This window comes from Suricata suricatta, chromosome 9 (genome assembly GCF_006229205.1).
Source record: "Suricata suricatta isolate VVHF042 chromosome 9, meerkat_22Aug2017_6uvM2_HiC, whole genome shotgun sequence".
NCBI classification, from domain to species: Eukaryota; Metazoa; Chordata; class Mammalia; order Carnivora; family Herpestidae; genus Suricata; species Suricata suricatta.
The window spans coordinates 117,347,592-117,362,649 of NC_043708.1; the positions used below are offsets into that span (position 1 = coordinate 117,347,592).

General features: G+C 32.0%; 1 protein-coding gene across 3 annotated transcripts in view; it reads left to right on the plus strand.

Annotated features, from left to right (window-relative positions):
- UBE3A (ubiquitin protein ligase E3A) overlaps nucleotides 1-15,058 on the plus strand; it is a 96,550-nt gene that overhangs the window by 66,700 nt on the left and 14,792 nt on the right. For all 3 annotated transcript variants that reach the window (XM_029950625.1, XM_029950626.1, XM_029950627.1), the window contains 5 exons: nucleotides 7,115-7,259; nucleotides 10,000-10,205; nucleotides 10,808-10,972; nucleotides 12,518-12,673; nucleotides 12,768-12,841. In XM_029950625.1, the coding sequence (XP_029806485.1) occupies nucleotides 7,115-7,259; nucleotides 10,000-10,205; nucleotides 10,808-10,972; nucleotides 12,518-12,673; nucleotides 12,768-12,841 (746 nt within the window). The remainder of the gene's footprint in view (nucleotides 1-7,114; nucleotides 7,260-9,999; nucleotides 10,206-10,807; nucleotides 10,973-12,517; nucleotides 12,674-12,767; nucleotides 12,842-15,058) is intronic.

The following is a 15,058-nucleotide window of genomic DNA, read 5'->3' on the forward strand; positions in this document are numbered from 1 at the left end:
AGAATTTTTTTTTTAAAAAGTTGTCCACCTTCTTTATCTGCCTTCTGCTAAGAAATCTACCCAGCCTAATTTTTCTTCCCCTTCCTTGTTTCCTGCCACCACTCCCTTAGTAAAGCAAGGCTAAGAATCAACAGAAGTTCAAGTACTTGTTGTATACTTTATTCTGTCATCTAGAAGATTGAGAAAATGGTCATTATGGTTTATAAGGCCTTTTTTAAAGCAGAATTTAGAGTAAAATTAACTGAACTTTTAAATTATGCTAAGAATTTGGGGGTTTTTTAGTGAGTTCTGGTCATTATATCAAACCTTAGTATTATAATTTGACCAGTTATAAATCAGAATTCACTAGATAATATCTGTGCTTAAATATTACCAAGTCCACAAGAGTAGTTCAATTTAGAAATCTTCTTTGTGAGGCCCTTTGCCAAGAAGTAAAGACATAAAGAAGAATCATGACCACTGAGAAGCTTCGTAGGGGTTCTAAATGCCCATACTAAGCAAATTTTACTCTTCTTTCCTGTTTACTTTCTTTCTTTCTTTTTTAATACCAATATGAAGGTCAGAAAAATTAAATCATCAAAATAGCCCTTGTGAGTCAGTCAGGTTGATACTCTATTTTTAAAAAATATTCAAAGAAGGTGTGATTATGATAAAGTCATATGGTTTTAGTAACAAAAAGTAGTTTAAGGTTGCCCTCTCAGCTGAAATCTCAAAAGTACTGATGGGTTTTAACATCTTATTCCTCAAGGATCTACTTTTTTTTTTAAAGCCTCATTCTTTCTTCTATATCAGTTTGACAAACAAAATAAACCTATTGACAACTTTCTTATGGCCTGCTAATTTAGGGTCAGGAAGAGAAGAGGAAATGAGAAACTTTGTGGTGAGCTCAATATTAATAATTAAATAATTAAGGTTACAGGATCATAGACATTAGGAGCTAAAAGGAGCCTTGAAGTTCATCTACCTGCTCCTTAGTTTACAAATGAGGCCCAGAAAATAGTGACTACATACATGACAGTCTTGAGTATGTTTTCTATAAGGTCTTATTTTTCAGTTAATTGACTGGCATGGAGGAAAAGGGAGGGGTAGTACATTCAGCTAATAATTACAGATTTTTTTTTTTATGAAACATATGTTCGCCATTTTCTTTTACCATGTAATTCAAATCATACTAGCAGTTTACTTCCTAACTGGAGTTTTTTCTAGAGAAACTGTCTTTGATGACAGCTGAATTAGTGTTTACAGTATTTTATTGAACCTTAAATGCTATTGATTGTAGGACACACTATTAGTACTAAAAGAGAAAAAGATTTCCAGTTTGTTGTGAGATGCTACCAATTATATGATATATCCTGATTTCAGAGATCTTAAAATGCAAAAACAAATTTGAATTTTAGTATCAGTGAAATATGATAGAATATTAATTGCCTTTTCACAAGTAGAAATCTCAGAATCTTTTAAGAACTACTCACATACCTATAAGTTACTGGAATGTTTCCCCCAGGACTTACTTTCCTATTTTTTGTTGTTTCTTAGAAAATAGTTCAGTGATAGTCATGAGCTCATCTGAATTAAAACGGTCCTAACATAATTTTTTTACAGTATTTTACTCATAATACTTGTCTATTTGTGTATTCTTTTAAAAATAGATACTTTGTTATTTCCTTAGACCAAGCAATCCCAAAGGAAAAGGGTGTAAAATTTTATTCATACTTTTAACTTTATGAGATTATATTAGGAGAGTATGAGTATCATTGAAGACAGTATTGCCATCTAAGACATACCCCGAAGTACCTTTACATCTGAGTGGGAAATTTATTTAAAAAAATTTTTTTCTCAAGGTTCTACCCTCTAGAGATTCAGATTAGGAACTCTGGTGTGGAGCCTAGGAATCTGTATTTCTGGTTGTGTCTGTAGATACTTCATTAAAGCCAGTCTGCAAACCAGTATTTGGGAAGATGGCAACTGGTGCAGTTTATATATACATATTTATTGAGACCATTTTTATATACAAGTACATACTTGGGAAACTGGGAGTCTTTGAGAGGGTGATGAAAATAGCAGGTTTAGAATAGGGATTGACAGTGGTGTGAGTCCTGGTTCAGATTAGGTTTTTTGTTCTGGGAATCCTAGAATTTTGAGTGGGGATCTAAAGACTAAAAGAAATGGCTGAGTAGAACTGGATAGAAAAGTGCAAAACTGAACTGGAACAGATAAAGATGATAAGCACAAATGTAAAGCCCCCTACTACCAATTAGTTCTGCTAGTCCCTTCTAAAAAATCATTCTTTTTTTCTGGGCTCTAACAGCACTGGCTGATGCAGACCCCAGTATTTTCCTTGACAAACACCCATAGTTATTGAAATAAAATCTGATTCTTTTGTTTAACAGTTGACCTATAGTGCTTTAAAAATTAGATTATCTTGTGCTGTTCTGGGTATGCTTACTTTTATCTTGTACATTCACTATATTGTGCTTAATGCAATGATTATTGTTTCTTATGATTTATTGTAAAGGAAATGAAGAATTTGATCCCTGATTTGTGTCCTCAAAAGATTAGGAGAATGAAGCAGATCTACATAGATGCTCAGCATCATATAATAATCTAAAACAATGAAATTTGTCAAACTCCTTACTTTTACATGTGAGAAAAATGAATCTCAGAGTCTAGCCTGTGAAAGTAAACGGCAGACTTGGAACTGTTAGAACTCAGGGTTCCTGGTCTCATAAGCAGATATGATTATGGATTTGGCTATTACACATTTAAACTTTATATGTAAAATATTAACAACTTTATGTTTATAGGGAAATTAAGTATACTTGGATAATCTGAAGATCTTGTTATACTCAGTAGCTTAAAAGTGTAAACAGAGTGTTTAACCATAGTCTAGTAAGTTGACTGAAGTTCTTTAAGCCAGCCATTGTTAGAGATCCTAGGTTTTCTTAAGTAGTAGGTCTATTTTATGTGAATACTACTTAAATATCCATACCATTAAGGAATTTTTTTTCAAATATGGATAAAGATGACTTTGTCAAGAATAATAATAGCCCAGAATACTCTAAAATTTTAAAGGATAGGGTTTTCCTTTTAACACTTTACATCTGGCAAGTATGATATTTTTATATTAAGATGTCCTCCTACCTGGGTATTCTGGGAATGCTTTGATACCAGATCAATTTTTTAAAAAATGATCTCTCTAGGATTTCATCTTCATGGCCAATTAAAAGTTCAGAAATTGAAAATCGTTTTGTTCAACAGTTGATGAAATCAAGTCTTAGTAAGAAGAGGAAGTCATATAAGGAAGAGGTAGATGCTATTACATCCAGTCTGTTATTGTTTATTTTAACCCAGTAAACTGCCTTTTGCCAGTCTTCATATTAAATTAATACATAATATACTCTACTTTAACCTATATATATAAAAGTACTGGTCTGTATACTAAATGATTTCAATTCAAGGATGCATGCAAATTCTTTTCAGAATGTTTCAAATTCTAAATATTTTACTGTATTCAAGACAGCTTTTGATTTCATAATTCCGTTTTTGATTTTCATAATTCTGTTTTAAATGGTATTTATTCAGTATATATAATTTACAATGGTATGTATTTATAATTCAGTTCTGAAATCATTCTCTACTTGAAGAGTGGGTTGGAAGTGGTTGTGTTTAAGAAAAATAAAAATAAATGTAGCCCCTTAATAGCCTCTGTCAAATGATAACTGGTAAATTTTATGTTACAGTTAAAAGTAAAAATTGTTTTTTAAAGGTAGGGTCCCATGTATATATAAATGATAAAGTATTTTACAGGACCACTTAATACATACCTGAGAATGATAATTTAACAGATAATAATGGGAAATTTTTGCCTGCAGAGTTCAATTACCACCTATTTTTCAAATCATTCTTTTTACATATTTATATTTGATTACATCCTGATTCTGAAATCTATGTTTGTTGTAAAAACTAATTGAAAATATAGAAAACATGAAGAAAATAAAAGTCATTTATAATTTCAAAAAAGATGATTGCTAGTCATTGAAGAGAGGTCAGAAGGCATAATAGTTAAGAGCTTCCTCCTGGATTAGAATCTCTGTTCTATCATTTACTAACACTCAAAGCAAGTTACTGAACCTCTCATTACTTTGGAGTCTTCATCTGTAAAATGGGATTGAAAATATTCCTGGCCTCATACGTTTGTTGTGAAAATGCAGTGAATTAATATGTAAAGTGCTGAGAATAGTGCAACAGCACATAAGTGCTGTATACTGTTTTTGCATTGTTACTGAAATATTTTTGTTCTATATAATCTGGGTTGTTAGGTTTCCAGGCATGCCTGAAAGAATTTTTAGTACAAATAAAAGTAACAATAACAAAGGCATTATTGTACAGGGAATTCATCAAGTGCTTCATATATATTAATTTTCTAGTAGTGTGTCATTTTCATTTTATAGATGAAACTAAAGCAAAGAAAGATACAGCTATATATTTACAATTATAATTATAGAATTTTGCATTGAATTATTTTCGCACTCAGGGTGGTGAGCAGTATGGAGATTGATAGAGACAGACAGACGTTTAATAATTTATAAGAATAAAGTTAGAGGCTCCTAGGTGGCTCAGTTGGCTGAGCATCTGACTCTTGATTTCAGCTCAGGTCATGATCCCAGGATTGTGGGATCGAGCCCCAAGTCAGGCTCTGTGCTGAGTGTGGAGCCTTCTTAAGATTCTCCCTCCATGTGCCCCTCTCTCTTACTCACATGTTCTCTCTTTCTCTCTCTAGAAGAAAAAAAGTGCTAGGAACATCTTTAAAAAAAAATGAAGATAAATGTGTTTCAGTGTCCTATGAAGTGTCAGGTGGAGCTAAGACTACAACACATGGCCTCTGAATCCTATAGAATCAAATCCTTTAAAAGATATCAATCACATTGATAGAGTCAGCCCTCATTTGTAAATGTTAATGAGGAACTATAGGAAGCATAATTTAAATATCAGATAATCATTTTTTTTCACCTTGGAATGCATTATGCTTTTGATATAAGCAGATTTGTCTTTGTGTTATAAGGGCATATATATAAACATTGACTTATATTCCTTTGACACCTAGGCAGGTGGGAACTGGAAGAAGGAAACTAGGAATGCGTTCCATGGCAATATGGGATGTTGGCGTGATGGGTAAACCACATTGGAGCTGATAATTCTGATTTAGTTCTCAGCATTCTTTATTTTCTGTGGCTTGAACAGGTTTCCAACTGGAACTATTTTTCCCTAAGGTTCTTTTCAAACTTGGGACTAGGCTATAAAATCAAATTGTGAATCTTTTTTTCAGGGATCAAAGTTGTTTTAAAGGGTTGCAACATGATGTGTTATTTTAATAATATTGCCTGCTCTACCTCTTTTTTCCATATATTTTTATTAAGCCTTCACATCTTTGCCGTATGAAGAGTACTATCCCTTTTTTTTCTTTGCAGATGAGGAAACAGGCTTACCTGAGTCGCTTGCTTAAAATTTAAAGTTTAAAAGTTAAGTGATAGTTGGAACTACTAGAGTATTTATTTTGTCTCAATTCACAACACTTACAAAAATAAATTATCTTTAAAAACTTGGCATAAAATTTTTTTGGTAAATATTAGAGACCATTGTAATACAGGACATTTCTTAAAGCTAAAGATTCTAAATTCGTAGACTCTAAATGTTGAAGTATCAAGATAATTTCAGCCTTTGTTCTTAAAACTTTTTTTGACCGCAATCCAAAGTAGGAAAGAGATTATTTTACATAGCAAAGGTACATACATGTATGTATATCTGTCTGTACATATAGTTGGAACAAAAGTTTTACAAAATAGTAGATGCCATTACTATGTGGTACACATTCTTTTTCTTCCCATTGTTGGTCTTAACCCGCTAAATGAATGGGCTGCACACTAATGAGTGGCAGTTGACAGTTTGAAAACCATTGACCTAGGACATCTGGGCTGATTCATGAATTTGAGGTTTTATTTTTATTAGACATACTAGAATGTCTAAACCAGTGCTGTTACCTAATTACTTAAGGACTGTAATAGAATTTTAAAAATGGTTTTGAACAATGTATACATCATCAAAATAACTAATTGGAATGGTTGGAATAACTTGAACAGTCCTAAATACTCTTGTTTTGGCAAATTTCAAATTTTTTAACAGCAGAGGGCATTTTAAGTCTATTTAACAAATAAAGTGGGTGATCAATCAGACATGCTATTAGTAAATTTCAAATACATTAAAAATTGAAGTATAAATAGTTCGCAGTAGAATTTAGTCTGTATTTTCTGATTAATCTCTTAAAGACTGAGATCACTTACTATGTATGTTCTTCTATAGATTCAAAAAAGTATCTGGTAAAGATTTATAGTTGAAAAAATTTTAGGTACTAGGCTTTGATAACTGTAAGAAATTAAGAGTAAGGATATAAGCAAGCATATGTCTCATCTGCTTTAAAAAAAAAAGTGTATAGGAAATGTCTTCTGATCCATCAAGAAGTGGCAATTTGTACTAAGTGCTAAAGAGACCATAAGCTGCTTCCCTATTTGTCCAGTATGTTTCTTCTCTTAATTGAAATTATTTTATTTATGGCTTAATACATAACAAAACTTAATTCCTTAGTTTCTATTCTATTAAATGTAAAGAATTACTAGCAAACAAATTAAAATCAGACTTAATATATTCCACTGTTTTTGCAGAAACAATTTAGTTTGAGTAGTCATGTTATTTGGCTATGTCGGCTTCTTTCTATGTCTTAACCTAACAGCTCAGGTTTGTTGTACAGAAGTAACAGAAAATCTAATTTTAATTTTCTACTATATGTTAATTTCATAATAAATCAATAGTTAGAAAGTAACTCTTTTATAATTCTATGCCCATTTATTTTCTGTCCTATATTTCTATTATCTGTAAGACTCAGTCTTTGTCTTTACTGGCTTTTTACCGGTTTGCTTCCCATTTCCATTTTAAACAAACCAAAAGTCAGTATCTTATTTGCTCCATAGCCCAAATCCTTTTTATTTTTTCTCCTTATTTTTATTTTGCTTTCATCCTTAAAATGGTAGTCATCTTCTTTTTGCTCTTTTTTACTCACTAGCTAGAGATGATCGCTATGGAAAATCCTGCAGACTTGAAGAAACAATTGTATGTGGAATTTGAAGGAGAACAAGGAGTTGATGAGGGAGGTGTTTCCAAAGAATTTTTTCAGCTGGTTGTGGAGGAAATCTTCAATCCAGATATTGGTAAATATTTTGGTGATGTGATCATGATGTCATATCTTTTTGAATTAAGGATTTGTTTACCTAGATTTGTAAATATTCTCAGTTGCAAAGAGTAACAGTAGGTTTCAGTCTGGATTTTCTAGAATCACAGAAAATGACTGAATTTGTGGGTTTGGGGGACTGATGTGGATCACTCATTTATTCAAGTTCTTATTTAGATTACTTAGCCAAATATTTTACTGTAGGAAGTTATCTCTTAGGTAAAGAAAATTGAAAACCCTTTAGAATAGTACATTAGAACAATTGAAGGATTTCTTTCCTCTTTTTAGTTTAAAACATTCTTCAGACTCAATAGCATTTCTGTAATGAGAGTTTCATACAACAGTTGTCTGAAGAATGTTGAGAATGTCTCACAAGTGTATCATGTTCAAAGTTTAGAAACCCTAACTGGTATCATATTAATTAGGTTTATTTGCTACAGGATTTCATGGGGCATAATATTATGCTTTCTCAAACTTTCTGAACTTCAGAAGCCTTTTTCCACCTCACATTTGATAACATTTGCCTCCCAGAAGTGTTTTTTCATTGAACAGCTTGTCTACATATCTCAATCTGAAAGTTGAAGGATTTGAATTTTACTGATAGACAAGTAGGCACATTGGAAGTGGTAAAAGACAATAGCTTCCTGGATAGTATTCTGAACTGATTCAATTTATATAATATAACCACTTAACTTGGTTACCAGATTTGCTTACTTTTAAAAACAGTGCATGACAGTTGTAGGAAAAGGATTCCGTTAAAGGTACTGTTGGAATTGTGAAGAATATCATATAGAATCATGCAGATCATTTCCTATAAGCTTTAAGAATTTAGCTCTTAACAGCCTGTTGGTTGTCAGTGTGTACATTGAATTCAATTTTCTGTTTTTGGCCTTAGTTGGTCATCTATATATGTGTGTGTGTGTGTGTGTGTGTGTGTGTGTGTGTGTGTGTGCGCAAATGGAAGTATACATTTTGAGTTCATGACATATATAAAGTTAAAGTAAGACTATGTTTTAGCTAATGTTTATTAATAATCAGAAAATGATATAATTTGCATATAGTTTGTTCAAAGTAAACCAAGACACATAAAACCATGCCTTATTTTTGTGATAGAAAAATAATTTGTGAGCTTCATAGGTTTGGTAAATTTTTGCTCTGGGTTCCTTTGTGTCTCGACATGTTAAACATTAGCTGTAAATAAAATATACTTAACATTATATGCAGAAATCCTTTTAGAAAAAAAAGTAAACAATTCCACTTTATAGTAAAGTAGTTGAAATGACAGTTAAAAATACCAAAATGGAATATTTTATAAGAACTATCTTTTATGGTGCATTTCTTCCAGGGATGTGGCAAAAATTTGCCCAAAATAGAATCACTTTGAACCTTAAAATTATTATCTTTCATTTCATACACAGAGATGAGAGTGATGATGAGTGATGATTGAGACCAAGGACATACATTTGTGAGATTTCATCAGATTTATTAATTGTAATTGTTTTTAACTGTTCTTGTCTCTGTTAATACCATAGTTATAGCTAAGTGACATTTTTCTTTCAGTAAGTCTTGTGACTTAGATTTGTAAAAAAACTTCAGGTCTAAACTGTGAAATTCAGATAAGAATTAGATAATTTTCAGAGTATTATTTCATGAATTATAACTTTTCAATAGAAAAACGTTCTAGCTTACTTTATACTGTTACAGTCAGGGTACATTTTACAGTTCCCTTTGTATTTAACTTAAACTAAGTGTGAAAATAAACATTTTTAAAGCTTTCAAAAATCATACAAATTGATATATTTATGTGCCAAATTGATTTCTAAAGTTTGTTCTATTGGCAGTTGCCCTTTTTCAGACCTAATTCTTAAAATATTTTCATTCAGTTGCATAGTAACAACTGAAAAACATTTTAGCAAAGTAATAAGTCATAAATTCACTAAAATATCATATAATCTTTCCTTAGGTATTGTTTGTCTAAAGGGAAGAAGATAATCTGCCTTAGTAATGGTATTCAGATAGGTAAAATAAAACATTCCTACTTTTTAAAATGAATGATATAAAAAAAAATCTCCTAGCTTGGGTTTTGAATAGTGAAGACCATAGGAAATTGAAAGAATGCTACAAATACAAACTACACTTTTGTTTTACTTACTGGTTCACAATTAATGTGTATGTATATTAAATAGCCTTGGGTTTTAGACATAATCTACCTTTATCAAATTTATTCAAGTTTATGTACTTGACGTCATCTGACTTGGTCCGGAGCTAGAAAAACTTCATGGGATTATTGTGCAGTTTTGAAAAAGCAAAAACTTTCCTTTAATGAAATTTAAAATTGCTGTTTGAAAACATGTAGATTAAATGTTTTTATAAGTGAAACATTTTAAAAATATGGTAGCTTTTTCCTCTTTGGTTTTGCATTTATTTTTCAGTCAACCAGTGGTAAATTAATTTATTTGTACTAGTAAAAGGTTAGAGATCTTGAATTTAATGAACATATTCATATTACTTGTTTCCTTGGCTTAAACTGACATACCATTTACCACAATTTATAACAATCACATTTATTTGAACTCAAGTCTCTCAAGTGCTAATCAAATAGAGAAAACAGTTTTTATATGCCTACTCTGTATAAGTTTGCATGTGTAATTATTTTGTTTGTATTGTTAATCTTTTTAATAAAAATAGACAAGTAATGTATTTTTTAAAATTTCTTATAGGTATGTTCACATATGATGAATCTACAAAATTGTTTTGGTTTAATCCATCCTCTTTTGAAACTGAGGGTCAATTCACTCTGATTGGTATAGTGCTGGGTCTGGCTATTTACAATAATTGTATACTGGATGTACATTTTCCCATGGTTGTCTACAGGAAGCTAATGGGGAAAAAAGGAACTTTTCGTGATCTGGGAGACTCTCACCCTGTAAGTCTGTCATTTTTTATTTGATCATTTAGCTTTGTTTAAAAGCAAAACTATAGCTTAATTTATATTAAAAAATTAGTTTTCATTTGGAATCAGTTTTATTTGTTAATATGCATACCTAAAAGTTGTTTTAACCTGTTGCAGTACCATGAACACTTAAAAACTCAGTAATATTATGTATTACTTTCAGCAAGCAGGTTTTGTAAGATTCGTTCTATAGGAAAGGTTTTTGAATCATTTTGTTTTTTCTCTAAACCACATGGGATTGCCTGGTGAAATCAAAGCTGTTCTGGATAAGGGGCTTGGTGGCCACATTTAGTATGTTGTTTCTGTCCCCAATCCCTCCCTCACTATAAAACACCTCTGAGGTTCGTTCATAGAGCCTAGTGTAAAATCCATTGCTAAATTGATGCTGTGGTTTTCTCAGCACTAGATGGGACATATCTGTGACTGACAGTCTTTCTTTACAGTAAACTCTTTGGGGACAGGAAGGATACTTCCTGTTCTTTTGTCCTTATTGTCATTTTTTTCCCCCAGAAAGAATAATACTAACTTGTATTTTATTGCTCTGTGGTAGCCTAATTTTTCATTTCTGTTTTTAGGTCCTATATCAGAGTTTAAAAGATTTATTGGAATATGAAGGGAATGTAGAAGACGACATGATGATCACTTTCCAGATATCTCAGACAGACCTCTTTGGTAATCCAATGATGTATGATTTGAAGGAAAATGGTGATAAGATTCCAATTACAAATGAAAACAGGAAGGTAATATGTGTTTTTATATCATCATTGTCTTTGTCTCTTTATTAACAGTTTTAGCACATATATGCTTATGATTGTTAAAGAAGTGTCTAAAATAGTCCATACAAAAACTCAAGACATCAAGTAATCAAATTCTTTTAAATGAACTAGCCCCAGTTTTTAAATATTGGCTATGAGCTGGTATGAGAGCACATAGTTGGGCACTAAACTCCTTTTCAAGAAAGGGGACAGGAATAGGAGTTAGTGACACATTATGGCCATAATAAAAAGCAAGAAACAGGGTATTTCTAATAGCATATTTCTAATATGCTATACAGGGGAGAGAAACTGGGACCTCAGTAAGACCCTTCACCTAATAATAATTGCCTTTAATGTATAAATATATATGGTGACTTAAATATACTAGTGAAAAGTGTTCTTTAAGGTAGATACATGTTTTCAGTATGCATCTGGAAACCGAGGAATAACCCAGAACATAACAGGAAAATTAAGATAATATAAACCTTTAAAAAACATCTTATAATGCAACTTTTGGTAAAATAGTATAATCTCTAAGTTAGGATTCATTCACCTTTTATAAGTTGTCACAGTACCTTTATGTATTTGGTAAAACACCAACATTTTTGCTGAACTAGATACAATAGGCAGTTTCCTAAATGTTCTAGCACAGGCAACATGTGGTTTCCTGGTTTGCTCAAATCTGGTACATTGCAATTGTTACTTTTTATAAATGGATGTATACATGGTTTAAGTATCTCTGTGTTTGTACACCTGTTTGAAGGAATCTCAAAATTTTAAAGAGGCCCAGCTTTTATTTTCAGTCTTGTTTAATACAATATCAAAATTGATACTTACATGTGTAATTTGTTTACATGGCCTATTTATAGTTCAGTATTGACTATTGCAGAAAGTTGTAAAATTGTTAAAGGTACAGGCATATCTCATTTTATTGAGCTTCACTCTATTGCATTTTGCAGATGTTGCATTTTTTACAGATGGACGGTTTGTGGTAACTTTGTGTTAAGCAAGTCTGTCAGCACCAGTTTTCGAACATTTGCTCACTCTGTCACATTTGGTTAATTCTCACTTATTTCAAACTTTTTCATCATCATATTTGTTATGGTGATCTGTAATCAGTGACTCACTGAAAGCTCAAATGATGGTTAGCATTTTTTAGCAATAAAATATTTTCAAAATTAAGGTATATACATGGTTTTCTTTTAGACATACTGTTATTACAATCTTAATAGACTACAATATAGTGTAAAAATAACTTATATGAACTGGGAAACCAGAAAATTCACTTGTATTGCTTTATTGCAATGTTTACTTTATTGTAATGGACTGAAACCAAACCCACAATATCTCTGAGGTATGCCTGTATTTGCCTTTATATGTATAAAGTTTTAATCTTTAAAAATATTCTTGAGTGTTTGTTCTTTCTTTAGGAAAATGAAAACAAAACAAAAACTATGCAGCCCAGTAGCTTGTTATGTTTTGTTTATGTAGCATATTATAAGAAGTTCTTGTGGTTAATGTTTTCTGCAGGAATTTGTCAATCTCTATTCTGACTACATTCTCAATAAATCAGTAGAAAAACAGTTTAAGGCTTTTCGGAGAGGTTTTCATATGGTGACCAATGAATCTCCCCTAAAATATTTATTCAGACCAGAGGAAATTGAATTGCTTATATGTGGAAGCCGGGTAAGAAAGCAAAAAATGTCTGCAAAAATATCATTGATTTATTGTTTGTAATGAAGTGGTAAATATATTAAGCCATACTTTCTTGAATTTGCAGAATCTAGACTTCCAAGCACTAGAAGAAACTACGGAATATGATGGTGGCTATACCAGAGACTCTGTTCTGATTAGGTGAGGTGCTTAATTCTTAAAAGGAAGACTTAATTCATCAGAGGGGTGTGTGCTTTATGCTTTAGATCTTCATCTCCAGCTATTACTTCCCAAATGAGCAAACTCACAAATTCTCATTCCATAATATTAAAAGCTTATCTGTAATATAGTCACTAGTTTTCTTTGTTAATCTTATGATTTACTTCTTAAGCGTTTTATGTACATCACATCTTTTCTTCAGCATTTGGTATATAAATTATCTAATATTCTTAATGGTTCTGATTTGTATGTGCTTATTGCTAGTTAGAAAATAATGAAAATAGAGCTACTGTCTCTGAATGTTTCTCCTTTCTTTTGAACTCCCTATTTGTGAACTGTTACTTCCCTACCCTATATGAAGCACCTTTTATGTGATTTGTTACATTCTTTGATTTAATCTTTATGATAATATGCCAAGATACATAGTAATATTTGTTCTACACCTGAAGAAACTGAACCCCAAATTTTCACAGAAAGGCAGAAATTCCCAATATTATCTGCTGCCAGTCAGGCAACTGCTACTGTAATATCTCCTTACTGCTACTGTAGTATCTCCTTTTCTAAGATACACTATTCAGTCTTAAAAGGCATAGGCTTCTTTCTTCCTCACAGGGATTATTAGAAGAGCACAAAAATGCCTTTCTGGCATATCTTTGGGATGGGGTAAGGTGAGAAGGAATGCAAACATAACTTCCTAGAGGTTGTCTCTAAAAGTTATTGATCTACGACTCCACAGTGTGTGAACACCAGAATAAGTATCAAGTATAATTAGAAATAAATAATGTATTATGTTAAATTATCTTCCCTTATTCTTCATCCTGGTGTGAAGGAGTCTACTGGTATTTCCTCTTTTTGCTATACATACCTTAAGTCATTTCTAGCAATCTTGAACTTATATATTCTAAGTAACCATTGTTCTACTTATTTCAGGTTTCAGAATTGACACACGAAAGGTTTGAGATAAGGTGAAAGAAAATGACATGATTCACAAGGAATTCATAGTGTCTCTGTTAGTGATAGTGATCACAGATAGGATTTTGTAGCCTTAGTGTTTCTCTGAGAATAGTTGAAAATATCTTGTGTGTTCTTTATTGAGAAATTATTTTTTAAATTGAGGTTTTAATTTGATTTCTAGCTTCTATAATAACATAATTCCTACTTGATACATATCTTAAGGTCATAAGTATGATTTGAAAGGAAGTGAAAAGTTCCAAATCATTCTCATAGTTAATGGTATTCTAAATATCTTAAAACAAAATTGATTTTCTTATTTTGTCAACATAAATATGAAAATATTAATTCATTAAATAGAATTTTACAACTAGTAGGAAGTTGAAGAGTTAGAATAGTATGATAGGAGCAACTGAGTGGCTCAGTTGGTTAGGCGTCTGATTCTTGATTTTAGCTCAGGTCATGATCCCAGCTTTGTGGTATCAAGCTGTGTCAGGCTCCATGCTGACTATGGAGCCTGCTTTGACTTACCTCTCTCTCCCTGCCTGTCTCTCTACCCCACTGATGCGCACACACACACTCTTTCTCATTCTCTCAAGAATAACTCTTAAAACGTTTTTTAAAAAGTATAGCATGAATAAGAACAAAGTATAAAAATGTTGAGTCACAAACAAGTTTTTGTGTATATTTTCCCAGTTGCTGATAAGACTCTCCCTGATTTCATTTGACTACTAAGAGACATAGAGATATCTTTTTAAATGCCCCTTTTTACTGTTTGGGGGTGAGGTGAGAGGTTGGGGCTGCAGGTGTTTTTTTTTTTTTAATGCTTATTTATTGTTGAGAGACAGAGCATGAGCACAGGACAGAGGAGGGGGAGACACGAATCTGAAGCAGGCCTCAAGCTCTGAGCTTTCAGCACAGAGCCAGACATGGGACTCAGACTCACAAACCATGAAATCATGACCTTAGCTGAAGTTGGACGCTTAACCAACTGAGCAACCCAGGTGCCCCTGCAGTTTTCTTTTTAATTGATAGTTTCCATCTCAAAGGCTTGATCGGATTCAGATTTGATTATCCTCTCCCCACAGTTCATGTGATTCGTTTCCTTGAATTTTTCAATATTATATCAGCCTTTATTTCTAGATAATTCTAACTTGGTTTGGTCTGTTAGTTTATAAATATGGTACTCTATTTTACTAACCTTTTGTTAAGTTTTTTTTGCTCTGTATTCATGAGGAATATTGACCT